At 42.5% G+C, this 22,130-nt stretch overlaps 2 protein-coding genes across 2 annotated transcripts in view; one reads left to right on the forward strand and one right to left on the reverse strand.

Moving 5' to 3' along the window:
* Nucleotides 1–6,317: 6,317 nt before the first annotated feature.
* LOC129843447 (hematopoietically-expressed homeobox protein hhex-like) lies at nt 6,318–9,821 on the reverse strand. Its single transcript, XM_055912160.1, has 4 exons — nt 9,237–9,821; nt 7,502–7,680; nt 7,235–7,285; nt 6,318–7,006 (listed from the first exon to the last, which is right to left on the reverse strand). The coding sequence occupies exons 1-4, from the start codon at nt 9,595–9,597 to the stop codon at nt 6,743–6,745; spliced, it is 855 nt and encodes a 284-aa protein (XP_055768135.1). The 5' UTR covers nt 9,598–9,821; the 3' UTR covers nt 6,318–6,742.
* LOC129843448 (fumarate hydratase, mitochondrial-like) overlaps nt 6,973–22,130 on the forward strand; it is a 50,520-nt gene continuing 35,362 nt past the window's right edge. Inside the window, exons 1-2 of the mRNA XM_055912161.1 lie at nt 6,973–7,062; nt 19,025–19,188. Coding sequence (XP_055768136.1) covers nt 19,069–19,188 — 120 coding nt within the window. The 5' untranslated portion in view covers nt 6,973–7,062; nt 19,025–19,068. The remainder of the gene's footprint in view (nt 7,063–19,024; nt 19,189–22,130) is intronic.

Here is a 22,130-nt window from a genome sequence, read left to right on the forward strand (position 1 = left end):
GGTTACCTTCAGACAGGCAGTACTGGGTTACCTTCAGACAGTCAGTACTGGGTTACCTTCAGACAGTCAGTACTGGGTTACCTTCAGACAGTCAGTACTGGGTTACCTTCAGTCAGTACTGGGTTACCTTCAGACAGTCAGTACTGGGTTACCTTCAGACAGTCAGTACTGGGTTACCTTCAGACAGTCAGTACTGGGTTACCTTCAGACAGTCAGTACTGGGTTACCTTCAGTCAGTCAGGACTGGGTTACCTTCAGACAGTCAGTACTGGGTTACCTTCAGTCAGTACTGGGTTACCCTCAGACAGTCAGTACTGGGTTACCTTCAGACAGTCAGTACTGGTTTACCTTCAGACAGTACTGGGTTACCTTCAGACAGTCAGTACTGGGTTACCTTCAGACAGTCAGTACTGGGTTACCTTCAGTCAGTACTGGGTTACCTTCAGACAGTCAGTACTGGGTTACCTTCAGTCAGTACTGGGTTACCTTCAGACAGTCAGTACTGGGTTACCTTCAGTCAGTACTGGGTTACCTTCAGACAGTCAGTACTGGGTTACCTTCAGACAGTCAGTACTGGGTTACCTTCAGACAGTCAGTACTGGGTTACCTTCAGTCAGTACTGGGTTACCTTCAGACAGTCAGTACTGGGTTACCTTCAGACAGTCAGTACTGGGTTACCTTCAGTCAGTACTGGGTTACCTTCAGTCAGTACTGGGTTACCTTCAGACAGTCAGTACTGGGTTACCTTCAGACAGTCAGTACTGGGTTACCTTCAGTCAGTACTGGGTTACCTTCAGACAGTCAGTACTGGGTTACCTTCAGTCAGTACTGGGTTACCTTCAGTCAGTACTGGGTTACCTTCAGACAGTCAGTACTGGGTTACCTTCAGACAGTCAGTACTGGGTTACCTTCAGACAGTCAGTACTGGGGTACCTTCAGGCAGTCAGTACTGGGTTACCTTCAGACAGTCAGTACTGGGTTACCTTCAGACAGTCAGTACTGGGTTACCTTCAGACAGTCAGTACTGGGTTACCTTCAGACAGTCAGTGCTGGGGTACCTTCAGGCAGTCAGTACTGGGTTACCTTCAGACAGTCAGTACTGGGTTACCTTCAGACAGTCAGTACTGGGTTACCTTCAGTCAGTACTGGGTTACCTTCAGTCAGTCAGTACTGGGTTACCTTCAGTCAGTCAGTACTGGGTTACCTTCAGACAGTCAGTACTGGGTTACCTTCAGTCAGTCAGTACTGGGTTACCTTCAGACAGTCAGTACTGGGTTACCTTCAGACAGTCAGTACTGGGTTACCTTCAGTCAGTCAGTACTGGGTTACCTTCAGTCAGTACTGGGGTACCTTCAGTCAGTCAGTACTGGGTTACCTTCAGACAGTCAGTACTGGGTTACCTTCAGACAGTCAGTACTGGGTTACCTTCAGTCAGTACTGGGTTACCCTCAGACAGTCAGTACTGGGTTACCTTCAGACAGTCAGTACTGGGTTACCTTCAGACAGTCAGTACTGGGTTACTTTCAGTCAGTACTGGGGTACCTTCAGTCAGTACTGGGTTACCTTCAGTCAGTACTGGGTTACCTTCAGACAGTCAGTACTGGGTTACCTTCAGGCAGTCAGTACTGGGGTACCTTCAGACAGTCAGTACTGGGTTACCTTCAGACAGTCAGTACTGGGTTACCTTCAGACAGTCAGTACTGGGTTACCTTCAGACAGTCAGTACTGGGTTACCTTCAGACAGTCAGTACTGGGTTACCTTCAGTCAGTCAGTACTGGGTTACCTTCAGACAGTCAGTACTGGGTTACCTTCAGACAGTCAGTACTGGGTTACCTTCAGACAGTCAGTACTGGGGTACCTTCAGTCAGTCAGTACTGGGTTACATTCAGACAGTCAGTACTGGGTTACCTTCAGACAGTCAGTACTGGGTTACCTTCAGACAGTCAGTACTGGGTTACATTCAGACAGTCAGTACTGGGTTACCTTCAGACAGTCAGTACTGGGTTACCCTCAGACAGTCAGTACTGGGTTACCTTCAGACAGTCAGTACTGGGGTACCTTCAGACAGTCAGTACTGGGTTATCTTCAGACAGTCAGTACTGGGTTACCTTCAGTCAGTACTGGGTTACCTTCAGACAGTACTGGGTTACCTTCAGACAGTCAGTACTGGGTTACCCTCAGACAGTCAGTACTGGGTTACCTTCAGACAGTCAGTACTCGGTTACCTTCAGACAGGCAGTACTGGGTTACCTTCAGACAGTCAGTACTGGGTTACCTTCAGACAGTCAGTACTGGGTTACCTTCAGACAGTCAGTACTGGGTTACCTTCAGACAGTCAGTACTGGGTTACCTTCAGTCAGTACTGGGTTACCTTCAGACAGTCAGTACTGGGTTACCTTCAGACAGTCAGTACTGGGTTACCTTCAGACAGTCAGTACTGGGTTACCTTCAGACAGTCAGTACTGGGTTACCTTCAGTCAGTCAGGACTGGGTTACCTTCAGACAGTCAGTACTGGGTTACCTTCAGTCAGTACTGGGTTACCCTCAGACAGTCAGTACTGGGTTACCTTCAGACAGTCAGTACTGGTTTACCTTCAGACAGTACTGGGTTACCTTCAGACAGTCAGTACTGGGTTACCTTCAGACAGTCAGTACTGGGTTACCTTCAGTCAGTACTGGGTTACCTTCAGACAGTCAGTACTGGGTTACCTTCAGTCAGTACTGGGTTACCTTCAGACAGTCAGTACTGGGTTACCTTCAGTCAGTACTGGGTTACCTTCAGACAGTCAGTACTGGGTTACCTTCAGACAGTCAGTACTGGGTTACCTTCAGACAGTCAGTACTAGGTTACCTTCAGTCAGTACTGGGTTACCTTCAGACAGTCAGTACTGGGTTACCTTCAGACAGTCAGTACTGGGTTACCTTCAGTCAGTACTGGGTTACCTTCAGTCAGTACTGGGTTACCTTCAGACAGTCAGTACTGGGTTACCTTCAGACAGTCAGTACTGGGTTACCTTCAGTCAGTACTGGGTTACCTTCAGACAGTCAGTACTGGGTTACCTTCAGTCAGTACTGGGTTACCTTCAGTCAGTACTGGGTTACCTTCAGACAGTCAGTACTGGGTTACCTTCAGACAGTCAGTACTGGGTTACCTTCAGACAGTCAGTACTGGGGTACCTTCAGGCAGTCAGTACTGGGTTACCTTCAGACAGTCAGTACTGGGTTACCTTCAGACAGTCAGTACTGGGTTACCTTCAGACAGTCAGTACTGGGTTACCTTCAGACAGTCAGTACTGGGGTACCTTCAGGCAGTCAGTACTGGGTTACCTTCAGACAGTCAGTACTGGGTTACCTTCAGACAGTCAGTACTGGGTTACCTTCAGTCAGTACTGGGTTACCTTCAGTCAGTCAGTACTGGGTTACCTTCAGTCAGTCAGTACTGGGTTACCTTCAGACAGTCAGTACTGGGTTACCTTCAGTCAGTCAGTACTGGGTTACCTTCAGACAGTCAGTACTGGGTTACCTTCAGACAGTCAGTACTGGGTTACCTTCAGTCAGTCAGTACTGGGTTACCTTCAGTCAGTACTGGGGTACCTTCAGTCAGTCAGTACTGGGTTACCTTCAGACAGTCAGTACTGGGTTACCCTCAGACAGTCAGTACTGGGTTACCCTCAGACAGTCAGTACTGGGTTACCTTCAGACAGTCAGTACTGGGTTACCTTCAGACAGTCAGTACTGGGTTACCTTCAGACAGTCAGTACTGGGGTACCTTCAGTCAGTACTGGGTTACCTTCAGACAGTCAGTACTGGGTTACCTTCAGACAGTCAGTACTGGGTTACCTTCAGTCAGTACTGGGTTACCTTCAGTCAGTACTGGGTTACCTTCAGACAGTCAGTACTGCGTTACCTTCAGACTGTCAGTACTGGGGTACCTTCAGACAGTCAGTACTGGGTTACCTTCAGACAGTCAGTACTGGGTTACCTTCAGTCAGTCAGTACTGGGTTACCTTCAGACAGTCAGTACTGGGTTACCTTCAGACAGTCGGTACTGGGTTACCTTCAGACAGTCAGTACTGGGTTACCTTCAGTCAGTCAGTACTGGGTTACCTTCAGACAGTCAGTACTGGGTTACCTTCAGACAGTACTGGGTTACCTTCAGACAGTCAGTACTGGGTTACCTTCAGACAGTCAGTACTGGGTTACCTTCAGACAGTCAGTACTGGTTTACCTTCAGACAGTCAGTACTGGGGTACCTTCAGACAGTCAGTACTGGGTTACCTTCAGACAGTCAGTACTGGGTTACCTTCAGACAGTACTGGGTTACCTTCAGACAGTACTGGGTTACCTTCAGACAGTCAGTACTGGGTTACCTTCAGACAGTACTGGGTTACCTTCAGACAGTACTGGGTTACCTTCAGACAGTCAGTACTGGGTTACCTTCAGTCAGTACTGGGTTACCTTCAGACAGTCAGTACTGGGTTACCTTCAGTCAGTACTGGGTTACCTTCAGTCAGTACTGGGTTACCTTCAGACAGTCAGTACTGGGTTACCTTCAGTCAGTACTGGGTTACCTTCAGACAGTACTGGGTTACCTTCAGACAGTCAGTACTGGGTTACCTTCAGTCAGTCAGTACTGGGTTACCTTCAGTCAGTCAGTACTGGGTTACCTTCAGACAGTCAGTACTGGGTTACCTTCAGTCAGTACTGGGTTACCTTCAGTCAGTCAGTACTGGGTTACCTTCAGTCAGTCAGTACTGGGTTACCTTCAGTCAGTCAGTACTGGGTTACCTTCAGTCAGTCAGTACTGGGTTACCTTCAGTCAGTCAGTACTGGGTTACCTTCAGACAGTCAGTACTGGGTTACCTTCAGACAGTCAGTACTGGGTTACCTTCAGACAGTACTGGGTTACCTTCAGTCAGTCAGTACTGGGTTACCTTCAGACAGTCAGTACTGGGTTACCTTCAGTCAGTACTGGGTTACCTTCAGTCAGTCAGTACTGGGGTACCTTCAGTCAGTCAGTACTGGGTTACCTTCAGACAGTCAGTACTGGGTTACCTTCAGTCAGTACTGGGTTACCTTCAGTCAGTCAGTACTGGGTTACCTTCAGTCAGTCAGTACTGGGTTACCTTCAGTCAGTCAGTACTGGGTTACCTTCAGACAGTCAGTACTGGGTTACCTTCAGTCAGTACTGGGTTACCTTCAGTCAGTCAGTACTGGGTTACCTTCAGTCAGTCAGTACTGGGTTACCTTCAGTCAGTCAGTACTGGGTTACCTTCAGTCAGTCAGTACTGGGTTACCTTCAGTCAGTCAGTACTGGGTTACCTTCAGTCAGTCAGTACTGGGTTACCTTCAGACAGTCAGTACTGGGTTACCTTCAGACAGTCAGTACTGGGGTACCTTCAGACAGTCAGTACTGGGTTACCTTCAGTCAGTCAGTACTGGGTTACCTTCAGACAGTCAGTACTGGGTTACCTTCAGACAGTACTGGGTTACCTTCAGTCAGTCAGTACTGGGTTACCTTCAGTCAGTCAGTACTGGGTTACCTTCAGACAGTCAGTACTGGGTTACCTTCAGTCAGTCAGTACTGGGTTACCTTCAGTCAGTCAGTACTGGGTTACCTTCAGTCAGTCAGTACTGGGTTACCTTCAGTCAGTCAGTACTGGGTTACCTTCAGTCAGTCAGTACTGGGTTACCTTCAGACAGTCAGTACTGGGTTACCTTCAGACAGTCAGTACTGGGTTACCTTCAGACAGTCAGTACTGGGTTACCTTCAGACAATGTTGTGGGCGTGGTAGATCAAAACAAAACTCTTTAGACTCTGCAGACATTTTCCTGAGAAGACAGATTTTCGGGATGTCACACCATATTCTGACAAACACACCTGCTATGAAAAGTCAGTTCTGACATAAACTACATCCCATCTACAAAACCCTGAAAAGTCAATTCTGACATAAACTACATCCCATCTACAAAACCCTGAAAAGTCAGTTCTGACATAAACTACATCCCATCTACAAAACCCTGAAAAGTCAGTTCTGACATAAACTACATCCCATCTACAAAACCCTGTAGAAAACACCTTCCACCACAGACACGGATGTGGCATACTGAGACGCAGCCCAGATATCGCTAGCTTAATGAAGAGTCTATGCCAAGGGTTCTACTAAACTAACATATGGAATTGGTTTCAGATGGTCATACCAAGAATCATTTCGCTTTTTGATTTAGTCACAAAAACAATGTATCAAAAGGAAGTTTGTTTTAAAGTGTCTGTCCTTTATCTGAGGGGTATAAGAACGATCGGGATTTTATTTTCATATTTGTACCCGTATTTAACAACAAAAATAAACGGCACTAAACTACTTCCACATAATTCCATTCACGTTTTTAACCGGTACGAGGCTTCCTTCAAATCAAATTGTATATGTCACATAAGCCGGATACCGTGAAATGTTTACGTTCCCGTCCAGAGAGGTTTGTGGTCGTCCTAGATCAAAACATGTCGTTCGTAGGCCTAACCGTTTCCGACGCTCATTTTTTTTTCTCAATTCATATTTATTTTTTTAAACTCATAATGACATTAAAACAACATCACAAAATATACAGGTAATTATATACAAAAAACAAATCAATGTCCCAGATGCTACGACAAATGTTTACTGACGTTGGTCCTCTTCCCGGGCCGTCAGTCACCCAGTGGGACAACATCCAGGTTGACCTGTAAACAGTGATCTGATGAGCTCATATCTGTGGATTCAGTGGGAACTCCATGTCATCCTCTATGTCCAGCTCTTGGTCTGTATCATCTGACATGTCTGACTCTATTTGTCCTTGTGATAGAGGCGATGTGGAACACTGCAACCGACTGTGAGTGTGCGTCATCTCTGTAGCCCTACATCTCTGGTCCCGGCCCGGGCTGAGGCTCACACCGGACTCCGGTCCCTCCTCGCAGTTTCTCCCGGTGCTCTCGTCCTCCAGATCTGTCTTACTGCCGGTAGGGTTCTCCTGGGGGAAATAACAACAACGGTGACCAATCAACCACAACGAACATTTCACATTGGGTACGTCATTGGCATTGTGCATGAATTTTACGCACAGGCTACTCAAGCACGAAATCTATAATACATTTCATTTTTTAGCTTGAAATTAGATATAAATAGTCTTTACTCTATTCATAATTGACAACTTTAATCGAAAAGTACATGAATAAACCCAGTCCTAATTTATTCATACCTGCTTCAGTCGCCTCCACTTGGCTCTTCGATTTTGGAACCACGTCTTCACCTGGAAAACAATGTCAACGAGAAATGTTTTAAAATGTCAGTCTATTAGATTCTGTGTCAGATCATTTACCTTCGACTAAAGGCCTATGTGGAAATCAGTTGAACGAAACATGTAATTGATGATACGGATGAAACGGATAAAAGCCAACTGATTTACCGAAGGTAATCTGACATGAATAGAGCCTGGACGTGGACCCTAATAAAACATACTGCTGACCTGTCGTTCACTCAGTTGCAACATTTTCGCCAGTCGTTTTCGTTCTGGGGGTGAAAGGTACTTCTGTGTCTCAAACTTCTTCTCCAACTCTATCGTCTGGTCGTTGGAGAATCGGACTTGTCCACCTTTTCTCTTGTGCAGTGGACGCTGAATGAACGGGCTCCATAGAAGTTGTTTACCTTTGAAGACAAAAAAAATAACAAAAAATAATGATTTCATATTTTAAAAACATGTTTATACAAACGGGGCAGAATTATGTGGTTAATGTTACACCTTTAAAGTAGCCCCCCAGGAAAAAAAAGTGAAAATAAATCAAAATTGTTTTCGTTAACTTGATTCGTTTCTCCTCCAGCAGAGGCCTAAATGTTTCTATGCAAATATTTACAGCTATTGTAATCTTTCTTGTCCGTTTTTGCAGGCATCCGTTTCACCTCCGTTTTTAAGGAAGGCCGTGAGATGAAACTTGAAGCTGAGTGGAGAGAGTAAAACTATGGCAAAATATCCGTCCGGTGTTTCCTGTTGCCTTACCAGTTTCTCTCATTACTAACGACCTTTCCGTCAACATACTGCAAGTGATGCTATTAAAAATCGAAATATGTTTTAATCAGCTTATCTCATTTAACTATAACCATAACCTCATAAGAATACAATAATAATCACCATAACAATTCAATCTTTAAAAAAAAAAAATATATATATACATATACACACATACATACATATCTTCCAAAAGGCAAGAAATAAATAATCGCTTTTTAAAAGGTTATGTGATTCATTATACCCCCAAAAATATATTAGTTTTGTGGCACAATGATCAAACCCAGATTTTTCTTATAGGCATGAATTGAATCATTTAATAAATGAAATAAATTGGATAAAATAGTGAAATTCTAATAAATTCAAAGTCACCCTAAAGATTTTAAATTGCGTCAGTCAGTGCATAGGCCTATTTCATGATTGCAGTTTGATTATTTTAGCAACCATAAAGTCACAATTCACCACAAAGGAAATGAACAATATCAGACAAACGGATCCCGGCTATCAGAAGTCGAGTGTTTCCTGAATGTGTCTGTATTGAGGATGTCGATAAAATAATCAGCATCATGCACGACTCCCGGGGAAGAGGCAGCTCGAGGCCGCCAGGAAAACATTCAACAGCTTCTGAAAGCAGATTTACTCCTATCGAGAGCTCAAGACTTCCTGTATGAACGGAAAGGGTCAGGCTTGCTGAGCAGAGAGGCAGTTCACCCCAGGGCGACACTTTCATGCTGAAATAACAAGTGATATAGAGGATGTTTTAGTCGCAGGATGCATCAGATGTTTGAAACAATAACGGATTTTGCAACACAAAAAAAACTCAAGGTTGTTGATTTATTAAGTGGCCCAAACACTTTAACAATTAGCTAATTAAACAGATTACTTAATGTATTTAGGCAAATGATGTATAGGCAAATGATGCCTGAAGTAAATCAACTATGTTCAAGCATGATACAATGCTTATACATTTTTACCTCTAAAACATACTACCACTTTAGGATGGAAACCTGCAGCACGCAGGGAATGAGAATCTAGTTTCAAAATCAAGTACACGCACAAACGTTTCATCTCCTTTCGCCTACACATTGTACACAGGTTATTACAGATGCATAGTAGTTGTCAACATTAAAAGTATCTTAACGAATTTCAGCATAAAAATCATTCAAACAAACAAGAGATTGATATGAGGTGAACTCACCAAGCGGATCGTGCCTGATCAGAGCATGAGTATAGTCCCCCATAGTGCGGTGGAATGGATACAGTGAATTAGCGAAAGCCCCCGAGGCATACGTGGCTGTCAGCGCGGCGTGGTGAGAGAACGCAGGGTGGATCGGTGTCGGTTCATAGATGGGGGTCCGGTACGGAGAGACCAAACTGGTGAAGGATGAATTCGGTGACGGTAGATTTGGCGTGGAGACCACCGCTGAAGACTGGGCCAGGGTCTCATTTCTCCCCAGGATGTCTTCTATGTAGAAAGGAGTCGGGTGGACGGGCTGGATAGGGGTCGGCGCGTAAAGAGGAACACCCATGGCTGAAGGCGCACTGTGTTGGTACTGCATCTTGCGTAATGAATAATATCTCTATCCAACTATATTATCTTCTGCTGTCAAAGGAAGAAGTGTAGGAAACCTATAGGCGCCTGCCTCTCTCTCTCTCCATGAGTAAGCTGAGGTTTGTTCGCTGGTGAGTGTGACCCCAGTTAAAGCTACTTCATATCTCAGCATTAGAGGGAGGAGATAACGGAGCAGGCCACTTCCTGCAGGTACACACACACACACACTGCGATTGGTCCCCTCGGCAAATACACTTTATCATTCAATAATATCCAATCATTAGGCTATCCTTTATCTTACCTTTAAGCGCCTATGTTCATTAATAAAATAGGCCTTTACATGTTATCTGTGTGTTTGTTAAAGATGGTATGAACATCTCCTGACGTGTGGCACATGTAATAAGACATTTCCTTATAAGTGATTCAATAGGCACGTGGTTTTCCAGATTAAATAGACTATTCATGTGGTTTTCCATGTGCGTAAAACGTAGAAAAAAATCTCTAATCTGTACAAAGTGAATTATAATGGATCAATCGGATAGGATATTTGGAGCACATTATCACAGACTATTACTACATATTTAAACGGCAACAACAGATTGTAAAATACAATTGTGTCTGTGACAGGTGATTAACTCATGATTTGGATGATTAAAATGATACTGAGGGTGATTCCTGTATCAGTGAGCCAATAGAGAGACACTATAACAGTGTTGTGTGTTGTGGCCTATTATGAATGTTAGTGGTTTTAAATAGCTAACCGAGTAGGCCTCTATCGGATTATTCCCGCATCGTTTCCTCTTCTCTGTTAAACAGTAATGAATACATTCCGTTATAAACTTCTCTAATGTGTCAGTTTGATCAATAATAAGTCATCTGTGCTCTCTCCAGTTTAAAACAGAGCCTATGACTACGAGCAGGCCCTAGCCTATATTTTGAACATTTTGTGTAATATTTCGCAGCTATTTGGGTGTGTATTCTATATTCACTGAAGCTGCAATTTTTCTAACTCGGCTCTTTTCAGCTCTTTTAACAGTTATTTTTTGTCTTGATGCAAAATTGTGCCGCAAAGCTGAAATCCCATTGACAATAGTTCCACTGATTAGCCCATGCGATTCTTCTACAAGCGAGTCACTCCAATAGTGGACACTTTCTAACGTTGTGATTTAGATAACAGAGACCCAAAGAATAAACACTGACATGAGAGAAGCTGAGACATATCGCCTCACATGAAAGTCAAATCACTAGATGGCTAATATTTGGACGTTTGACAATCATTGCAGTGAATTGATCGGAGTGGCGTCGGACTCCTGTTCCGACAACAGCTGATAATTTACAGAGAGCAGGGTGGGTGGTTATCGCTGTCTAACGTCGTCAAGCGGCAGGGACCTTGTTGGCGCCACATGTCCGATTTTACAGACGTTTTGAATTGAATGGAGTCAATTAATAGAAAAGGTTTTACTAAAATAAATTATCATCAAACACCCAACTGTCTCTATTTTAAATATGTGGTATTTTATTAAAGCTAATCTCATGAATATCCATAGGCCGTCTAGGCTACTTTATCCAGTCAATTGTGAGAGAACGTTAAATGGTGTAGTCACAGGCTTTAGGACTATAATCTGTAATGGCACAGTTGGATATTCGTTTTCAACAAATGATACAAAGTGAGTCTTCAACGGTGTTATCACCTGATAGCTTTATGGTGTTAAAATGAAGGACTCGTTATGATGATTAGTCTGCCTACATGTAATTATAGTTTATCCGCCCCCAGATTACCAAGTAACATCCTAGATTTTGGACAACAATTAAAATGCTTATGGTTTGCGACCTGCTTTATGCTGCCTGGTGGTTAGAGCGTTGGACTAGTAACCGAAAGGTTGCTAGATTGAATCCCCGAGTTGACAAGGTAAAAATCTGTCATTTTGCCCCTTGAACAAGGCAGTTAACCCACTGATCCCCTGTAGGCCGTTATTGTAAATAAGACTTTTTTTCTTAACTGACTAGCCTAGTTAAATAAAGGTTAAACAAAGGTTAGATTAAAAAACACATAGGGTGGCCCTATCATGGTTTCACTTGTCCCCATTGAGTGCTGCCCGCCTGTGTGATTTATGGACCACCTAAACAGAAGGAGCAACATTGCTGCCATCTACAGGAAGATAGATATATAGGAGCAGACTAGTTTTTTATTTCTGAAGGGTAAAAACGGTGCATCTCCTATTGAATGACAACAACAAACATGTCATGTTCCCACTCCCACTAGGAGTAGTACTGTTGACCAATCACCGACGAAAGGGGCGTAAACTTCGGATCCCGAATTTTCACAAAATGCCACGTGAACAAACAGCCGAGAAAAGCCCGCCTAAATTCAAAACAAACAAACAGTTATTTTCTGGGTTAAAAAGGGGCTGATATGGTGGCCGTGACAGGGATTTTAGAAAAGCCCCCCCCATCTTGGTGGTGTAGAGAAATGTATGCCGTTTAAAGCTAATTTCCTGCAATTCTACAAACAAAAAATTGCCATGCAAATGAGAGAAAAGGTTGAAGTTTTCAAACTGATCTCTCCTTTAAACTTCTCTCTCCTTCAAGGAGTCCATTTGGCGCTAGCACAAAACTCCAACCTGAGCACCAATTACGTGAACAAGAAGCTCAACATATTAAATATTTTCCAGTATTTGAGAATTTGTACATTTAATTTGTATAGCGCTTTATATTACAGTTATCTAAAGCTTAACTTGTCATCTGCAATATCGTAAAGCGTTGAAATCATGACATTACGTACTTTCGAGGAAAACAGGGAGGTTTCTATTAAAGTCATACCCAGACTTTTAGAAGGGATTGCTTGACGATTAGCTTAGCAACCGCTGATAACGGGAACGTGATTGGTCGATATTCTGCTGGGCGGAGCGTTATATGTTCCTCTATTCATTTCCTGCTGGGATTCTTATCTCCTCCTTTTCTACATGACTCAGCCAACCAAAATCTCTCCAGGGGGAGCGGCTGAAAGCGGATGTTTCCGGTTTTCAAGATACAGTATTTTCCATAGAATTAGGAATTAGAATACTAGAATCAGTGGCGATATTAGCATGTAAATCTTGGTATGGCAAACTCATTTAAAAAAAAATGCATGCCAGCAAAGCCACTACACAACACAACACCAAACAATACAATAATTGCACTATAATGGTGACAAACGGTGCCCACAAACTGTTAGGGTCTTTATAAAGCTTTCCCCAACAGCAGAACTTTATTTTCAGCACCATGGAGTGAATCCTTACCACTGTTACACCTGGTTATCAGCGGAGCCTTGTCTGGCAGCGACACAGTTCATTCAGCCTCATTTACTGCCTTAAAAAAAAAAAACACATGGTACCAGTCAAAAGTTTAGACACACATACTCATTCAAGGTTTTTTTTTTTTTTTTTTTTACTATTTTCTACATTGTAGAATAATAGCGAAGACATCAAAACAAAACCCTGAAAGACTATGAAATATCACATATGGAATCATGTCGTAACCAAAAAAAAGTGTTTAAAGAATCTCAAATATAAAGTATATTTTGATTTGTTTAAGTAGCCACCCTTTGCCTTGATGACAGCTTTGCACACTCTTGGCATTCTCTCAACCAGCTTCATGAGGTAGTCACCTGAAATGAATTTCAATTAACAGGTGTGCCTTCTTAAAAGTTAATTTGTGGAATTTCTTTCCTTCTTAATGTGTTTTAGACAATCAGTTGTGTTGTGACAAGGTAGGGGTGGTATACAGAAGATAGCCCTATTTGGTAAAAGACCAAGTCCATACTATGGTAAGAACAGCTCAAATAAACAAAGGGAAACAACAGTATCATGATTATAAGACATGAAGGTCCGTCAATCAGGAACATTTCAAGAACTTTTAAAGTTTCTTCAAGTGCAGTCGCAAAAACCATCAAGCGCTTTGATGAAACTGGCTCTCATGAGAACCGCTACAGGAAATGAAGACCCAGAGTTACCTCTGCTGCAGAGGATAAGATCATTAGAGATTAACTGCACCTCAGATTGCAGCCCAAATAAGTGCTTCACAGAGTTCAAGTAATAGACACATCTCAACATCCACTGTTCAGAGGAGACTGTGTGAATCAGGCCTTCGTGGTCGAATTGCTGCAAAGAAACCACTTCTAAAAGGACACCAATAAGAAGAAGAGACCAAGAAACATTAGACCGGTGGAAATCTGTCCCTTTGATCTGATGAGTTCAAATTTGTAATTTTTGGTTCCAACCGCCGTGTCTTTGTGAGACACAGAGTAGGTGAACGGATGATCTCCGCATGTGTGGTTCCCACCGTGAAGCATGGAGGAGGAGGTGTGATGGTGCTTCGCTGGTGACACCGAGGAGGCTATATTGTAGAGGCTGTTTATACATACATTAGGTATAAAACCCATATGAACTGTATCTATAATTAAAAATCGAATCAAATAAAATGTTATTGGTCACATACACATATTTAGCAGATGTTATTGGTCACATACTCATATTTAGCAGATGTTATTGGTCACATACACCTATTTAAAATATGTTATTGAGGATGTAGCGAAATGCTTATGTTTCTAGCTCCAACAGTGCAGTAGTATCTAACTAAATGCTTGTGTTCCTAGCTCCAACAGTGCAGTAGTATCTAACTAAATGCTTGTGTTCCTAGCTCCAACAGTGCAGTAGTATCTAACTAAATGCTTGTGTTCCTAGCTCCAACAGTGCAGTAGTATCTAACTAAATGCTTGTGTTCCCAGCTCCAACAGTGCAGTAGTATCTAACTAAATGCTTGTGTTCCTAGCTCCAACAGTAGTATCTAACTAAATGCTTGTGTTCCTAGCTCCATCAGTGCAGTAGTATCTAACTAAATGCTTGTGTTCCTAGCTCCAACAGTGCAGTAGTATCTAACTAAATGCTTGTGTTTCTAGCTCTAACAGTGCAGTAGTATCTAACTAAATGCTTGTGGTCCTAGCTCCAACAGTGCAGTAGTATCTAACTAAATGCTTGTGTTCCTAGCTCCAACAGTGCAGTAGTATCTAACTAAATGCTTGTGTTCCTAGCTCCAACAGTACAGTAGTATCTGTAAATGCTTGTGTTTCTAGCTCCAACAGTGCAGTAGTATCTAACTAAATGCTTGTGTTCCTAGCTCCATCAGTGCAGTAGTATCTAACTAAATGCTTGTGTTTCTAGCTCCAACAGTGCAGTAGTATCTGTAAATGCTTGTGTTTCTAGCTCCAACAGTGCAGTAGTATCTAACTAAATGCTTGTGTTCCTAGCTCCAACAGTGCAGTAGTATCTAACTAAATGCTTGTGTTTCTAGCTCCAACAGTGCAGTAGTATCTAACTAAATGCTTGTGTTTCTAGTTCCAACAGTGCAGTAGTATCTAACTAAATGCTTGTGTTCCTAGCTCCGACAGGGCAGTAGTATCTAACTAAATGCTTGTGTTCCTAGCTCCAACAGTGCAGTAGTATCTAACTAAATGCTTGTGTTCCTAGCTCCAACAGTGCAGTAGTATCTAACTAAATGCTTGTGTTCCTAGCTCCAACAGTGCAGTAGTATCTAACTAAATGCTTGTGTTTCTAGCTCCAACAGTGCAGTAGTATCTAACTAAATGCTTGTGGTCCTAGCTCCAACAGTACAGTAGTATCTAACTAAATGCTTGTGTTCCTAGCTCCAACAGTACAGTAATATCTAACTAAATGCTTGTGTTCCTAGCTCCAACAGTAGTATCTAACTAAATGCTTGTGTTCCTAGCCCCAACAGTGCAGTAGTATCTAACTAAATGCTTGTGTTTCTAGCTCCAACAGTGCAGTAGTATCTAACTAAATGCTTGTGTTTCTAGCTCCAACAGTGCAGTAGTATCTAACAATTCACAACAATACACACAAATCTAAAATAATGGAATTAAGGAATATATAAATATTAGGATGAGCAATGTCAGAGTGGCATAAAATACAGTAGAATAGAATACAGTATATACATATGAGATGAGTAAAATAGTATGTAAACATTAATAACGTGACTAGTAATCCATTATTGAAGTGACCAGTGATTCCCATGTCTATGTACAGTTGAAGTTGGAAGTTTACATACACCTTAGCCAAATACATTTAAACTCAGTTTTTCACAATTCCTGACATTTAATCCAAGTATAAATTCCCTGTCTTAGGTCAGTTAGGATCACCACTTTATTTTAAGAATGTGAAATGTCAGAATAATAGTAGAGAGAAAGATTTATTTCAGCTTTTATTTCATCACATTCCCAGTGGGTCAGAAGTTTACATACACTCAATTAGTATTTGGTAGCATTGCCTTTAAATTGTTTAACTTTGGTCAAACATTACGGGTAGCCTTCCACATGCTTCCCACAATAAGTTGGGTGAATTTTAACCCATTCCTCCTGACAGAGCTGGTGTAACTGAGTCAGGTTTGTAGGCCTCCTTGCTCACGCACAGTTTTTCAGTTCTGCCCAAAAATGTTCTATGGGATTGAGGTCAGTGCTTTGTGATGGCCACTCCAATACCTTGACTTTGTTGTCCTTAAGCCATTTCGCCACAACTTTGGAAGTATGCTTGGGTTCATTGTCCATTTGGAAGACCCATTTGCGACCAAGCTTTAACTTCCTGACTGATGTCTTGAGATGTTGCTTCAGTATATCCACATCATTTTACTGCCTCATGATGCCATCTATTTTGTGAAGTGTACCAGTCCCTCCTGCAGCAAAGCACACCCACAACATGATGCTGCCACCCCCGTGTTTCACGGTTGGGATGGTGTTCTTCGGCTGGCAAGCCCCCCCCTTTTTCCTCCTAACATAACGATGGTCATTATGGCCAAACAGTTCTATTTTGTTTCATCAGACCAGAGGACATTTCTCCAAAAAGTACAAACCGTAATCTGGCTTTTTTTATGGCGGTTTTGGAGCAGTGGCTTCTTCCTTGCTGAGTGGCCTTTCAGGTTATGTCGATATAGGACTCGTTCTACTGTGGATATAGATACTTTTGTACCTGTTTCCTCCATCATCTTCACAAGGTACTTTGCTGTTGTTCTGGGATTTATTTGCACTTTTCGCACCAAAGTATGTTCATCTCTAGGAGACAGAACGCGTCTCCTTCCTGAGCGGTATGACGACTGCGTGGTCCCATGGTGTTTATACTTGCGTACTATTGTTTGTACAGATGAACGTGGTACCTTCAGGCATTTGGAAATTGCTTCCAAGGATGAACCAGACTTGTGGAGGTCTACAATAATTTTTCTGAGGTCTTGGCTGATTTCTTTTTGATTTTCCCATGATGTCAAGCAAAGAGGCACTGAGATTGAAGGTAGTCCTTGAAATACATCCACAGGTACACCTCCAATTGACTCAAATGACGTCAATTAGCCTATCTGAAGCTTCTAAAGCCATGACATAATTTTCTGGAATTTTCCAAGCTGTTTAAAGGCACAGTCATCTTAATGTATGTAAACTTCTGACTCACTGGAATTGTGATACAGTGAATTATAAGTGAAATAATCTGTCTGTAAACAATTGTTGGAAATGTTACTTGTGTCATGCACAAAGTAGATGTCCTAACCGACTTGCCAAAACTATAGTTTGTTAACAAGAAATTTGTGGAGTGGTTGAAAAACGAGTTTTAATGACTCCAACCTAAGTCTATGTAAACTTCCGACTTCAACTGAACATAGGGCAGCAGCCTCTAAGGTGCAGGGTTGAGTAAGCGGGTGGTAGGCGGCTAGTGATGGCTATTTAACAGTCTGATGGCCTTGAGATAAAAGCTGTTTTTCCAGTCTCTCGGTCCCAGCTTGATGATCTTTTTGGCCTTCCTGTGACATCGGGTGGTGTAGGTGTCCTGGAGGGCAGGTAGTTTGCCCCCGGTGATGCGTTGTGCAGACCACACCACCCTCTGGAGAGCCCTGCAGTTGCGGGTGGTGCAGTTGCCGTACCAGGCGGTGATACAGCCTGACAGGACGCTCTCAATTGTGCATCTGTAAAAGTGAGGGTCTTAGGGGCCAAGACTCATTTCTTCAGCCTCCTGAGGTTGAAGAGGCGCTGTCGCGCCTTCTTCACCACACTGTCTGTGTGGGTGGACCATTTCAGATTGTCAAGTTCCTCTTGAAGCTTTTCACCTTCAACACTGCGGTCCAATCGATGTGAATAGGGGGCGTGCTCCCTCTGCTGTCTCCTGAAGTCCACGATCAGCTCCTTAATTTTGTTGATGTTGAGGGAGAGGTTATTTTCCTGGCACCACTCCGCCAAGGCCCTCACCTTCTCCCTGTAGGCTGTCTCGTCATTGTTGGTAATCAGGCCTACTACTGTTGTGTTGTCTGCAAACTTGATGATTGAGTTGGAGGCGTGCGTGGCCATGCAGTCATGAGTGAACAGGGAGTACAGGACAGGGCTGGGCACACACTCTTGTGGGGCCCCAGTATTCAGGATCAGCATAGTGGTGTTGTTTCCTGGGGGACGGCCCGTCAGGAAGTCCAGGACCCAATTGCACATGGCGAGGTGCAGACCCAGAGCTTAATGATGAGTTTGGAGGGTACTATGGTGTTGAATGCTGAGCTGTAGTCAATGAACAGCATTCTTACATAGGTATTCCTTTTGTCCAGATGGGTTTGGGCAGTGTACAATGCAATAGCGATTGCATGGTCCGTGGATCTATTGGGCCGGTAAGCAAACTGAAGTGGGTCTAGGGTGTCAGGTAAGGTAGAGGTGATATGATCCTTAACGAGCCTCTCAAAGCACTTCATGATGACAGAAGTGAGGCACACTTTTACTGACAGTATTTTATGTTGTCTATAATTCCATTAAACAATTTCTGATGGATTACATGCCTTACTTTTATTTTCCTGCCCAAGTAAAATCAGGACTTGTGACAACTCCGAAAAACTGTTGTAGGGACTCTGCTCAAGCTCTTTTTTACCAACAAACAAACACACAAAGGCTTAAAAACAACTTAGCCTAAAAATCCTCATAGGATAAATTCAAGTTTAGACAATTAAATTGGTATCCCTCTGTCAGTATCAGTTATTAGAGATAGCATTTTAGGACTTAACATTACATGATTTCTAGCCTAGAAAGCCGCTAGTGTCCGCTATTTACCTGTCTTTTGACGTTAAACTCCGTCAAAAAATATGTAAATAGCGCCCACTAGCGGCTATACAGGCTACATGATTCTTTACACATTTGCAATTAACCAACACTAGTTTTGACAAACCAAAAGGCCTAAAATGTAATGACAAATACTGTAATATCAAACAACGTCACATGTTTCAACGGCACGAAGACAGTCAAATGTAGTATAACATTGTATACTGCTTTTGATTCAGTGTGCTGTTTTAAATGATCCCCCCCACATGCACAAGAAATGTTGCAAATATATGTTTCCGCCCCCTAACACAGGCTTGTGGTTGGCTCATTTTAGTTCCGCTCTGCTCCCTGGTCTGAAGTGACAGCTGAGTTAGCGCAATGTATCGCTCTTTGAGAAACGTCCAGCGATTTACCGGCCAACTCCAGGCGTTGCAGAGGAACCTAGCCAACACAAAGCACAGTCCTGCAGCAGGAGTCATCTTCACATCCTCCAGAATGGTACGTTTGGTCTTTTCGGAGATTGGAGTCAGTTGTTAGCCCATCGCAGGCCCGCAAATGACCTTATTAGTTAGCCAAGCTAACTGGCTAGTTAGCGGTATTAGCTAAAATGAATGAATAGTTAGCCATCTTGCTGTCTAGCTTTACACGAATGTAGTAATGCTGTTTTTTTAGGACAACCGCAGATAGTCTTTCAAACAAGAAACAAGTATTCACAGCAATATTCTGGTAGCAAGCAAGCTAGTTTGTCATTTGGCTAATGTTATCTTGTCAAGCTAGCAGAAGGTCAAAGTCAGTTTACAACTATCTGCTAGCTAACAAGAGTGCTAGCTGGCTAACTTTCACTGCATAACTTACTTGCCAAGTTCACACGGAGTTCAAATCAAATTGTATTTGTCACATGCGTCGAATACAGCAGGTGTAGACTTTACCGTGGAATGCTTATTTACGAGCCCTTTCCCAACAATACAGAGTGCAAACGTAAGAAAAATGTCCTAAATAAAAAAAGCAAATAGTTAAAGTAGCAATACCGCGGCTATACAAGGAGTAACTTAGCGAGTCGATGTGCAAAGGGGTACGAGGTAGTTGGTGAAAGTAGGTAACGTTAGGGGTAAAAGTAGCCCCTAGGAATCCGAGAGTGGAAGACTCCTCTCTCGTCTCTAACATGTAGGCTCACTTTTGGTGAACAGTCATACCACAGACTGTTGAATTTCAACATACAAGGCAGCCGTTACTCTTCCTGTGGTCCAGCAAAAATGAAGGCAGTAATATACATTATAATACCATTTTTTAAACATTAAAATATAATTTACAACAGATTTCACAATACATTGTGTGCCCTTCGGCCACTACTCTACTACATCACAATCCAGGTCTGCGTGTGTGTTGTATGTATGTGTGTGTGACTCTCTAAAGTCCTCACTGTTCAATAATGTGTATTTAAAAAAAAATCTGTTTCTTAAATCAGAATTTACAGCTTTTGTTAGTTACTTGATGTGGAATAGAGTTCCATGTAGCCATGGGTCTATGTAGTACTGTGCGCCTCCCATAGTCTGGACTTGGGGACTGTGATGATTCATTCAAAACAACCATAAACATATTAGAGCTTATGCATATCCATAGGCTTATGAGGCCAAGCCGAAAGGAAAAACCTGAATTAAAAAGACCATTGTGCCGTTATACAATACATAGCCTACCACATATTACCAAGTGTAACGGATGTGAAATGGCTAGCTAGTTAGCGGGTACGCGCTAATAGCGTTTAAATCAGTTACGTCACTTGCTCTGAAACCTAGAAGTAGTGTTTCCCCTTGCTCTGCAAGGGCCGCGGCTTTTGTGGAGCGATGGGTAACGACGCTTCGTGGGTGTCAGTTGTTGATGTGTGCAGAGGGTCCCTGGTTCGCGCCCGTGTCGGGGCGAGGGGACGGTTTAAAGTTATACTGTTACACAATACATAGCCTACCACATATTACCAAGTGCAGAAAAACACAAAACCAAACGGATTTAAGATGTCTTTGGTACATAATTGCCTAAACTCCAAAATTAAATACATTTGAGTAATCGCCTTTGAGTATGAACTTTTATTATGCATAGTGGATGTACTGGTTACCCTATGTGTAACAGTTTAACTTTAGTCCGTCCCCTCGCCCAGACCCGGGCGCGAACCAGGGACCCTCTGCACACATCAACAACAGTCACCCACGAAGCATCGTTACCCATCGCTCCACAAAAGCCGCGGCCCTTGCAGAGCAAGGGGAACCACTACTTCAAGGTCTCAGAGCAAGTGGCGTCACCGACTGAAAGGCTATTAGCGCGCACCACCGCTAACTAGCTAGCCATTTCACATCCGTTACATATGCTCAGTGGTGTATAGTACTTAGGTAAAAAATAATTGAAAGTACTACTTAAGTTGTTTTTTTAGTATCTGTACTTTACTTTATTTATATTTGACAGCTTTTCATTTACCTCCACTACATTCCTATATAAAATAATGTAATTTTTACTCCTTACATTTTCCCTGACACCCAAAAGTACATTTTGAATGATAAGCAGGACAGGAAAATTGTACAAAAAAATTAAAATAAGAAAATCGTGTCTTTTGCTTTAATATAAGGAATTATTATTTTATTAATTTTATTAAATTATTTTATTTTATTTATATAATTTTATTAAATTATTTTTTAACTTTTGATACTTAAGTACATTTTAAAATCAAATAGTTTTAGACTTTTACTCAAGTAGTATTTTACGGGGTGAGTCATTTTCTTTTAAGATATCTTTTAATTTTACTCAAGTATGAGTCAGAGCAAGGGGAACCACTACTTCGAGGTCTCAGAGCAAGTGACGTCACCGGCTGAAAGGCTATTATAGCGCACACCACCGCTAACTAGCTAGCCATTTCACATCCGTTACATATATTAAATAGTGTAATAAATCTATTTTAAACTGTAGATGTTCCAAAGGCGCGCATCGGCGGCTTGTATGTTGGAGGCCTGGAGATTCTAAACATGTTATTTAACCATAAATTACTGACCGGCGTCCTTTTGCTGCCATCATTTCATGACCGCCACAGAGGTTCATTTAAAAAACGGTCCACTCTCAACTCCGTGGAGGAGTCGAGGTACTTGACAAACTGCATACCAACACTACCGCTGGCACAGAGCACTGTGGAAATGGCTGCGTAATTATGTGTTTACCTATACAATTAGCGAGGAGTTATGTATCTGAACACCTGATAGGTCAGCCTGAGAAACAGCCATTTTGTTGTTCAGTCTTAGAAGAGGTTAGCTTTCAAATGTCAATAACTAGCTAGCTATTTTTTTAGATTATTCCTCTCTAACCAAGTAACCATGTAGCTAGTGTAACAGTATAACTTTATGGAATCCCCTCGCCCCGACCTCGGGTGCAAACCAGGGACCCTCTGCACACCTCAACAACAGTCA

The sequence above is a fragment of the Salvelinus fontinalis genome, unplaced genomic scaffold (assembly GCF_029448725.1).
Source record: "Salvelinus fontinalis isolate EN_2023a unplaced genomic scaffold, ASM2944872v1 scaffold_0137, whole genome shotgun sequence".
Lineage (NCBI taxonomy): Eukaryota > Metazoa > Chordata > Actinopteri > Salmoniformes > Salmonidae > Salvelinus > Salvelinus fontinalis.

Excerpts from the sequence above, each read along its gene's own strand:
- LOC129843447 (XM_055912160.1), bottom strand. The coding sequence starts at position 9,597 with ATGCAGTACCAACACAGTGCGCCTTCAGCCATGGGTGTTCCTCTTTAC. Across the intron at positions 7,681-9,236 it reads GATCAGGCACGATCCGCTTG|GTAAACAACTTCTATGGAGC; the intron begins GTGAGTTCACCT and ends TTGTCTTCAAAG. Across the intron at positions 7,286-7,501 it reads TGCAACTGAGTGAACGACAG|GTGAAGACGTGGTTCCAAAA; the intron begins GTCAGCAGTATG and ends ATTGTTTTCCAG.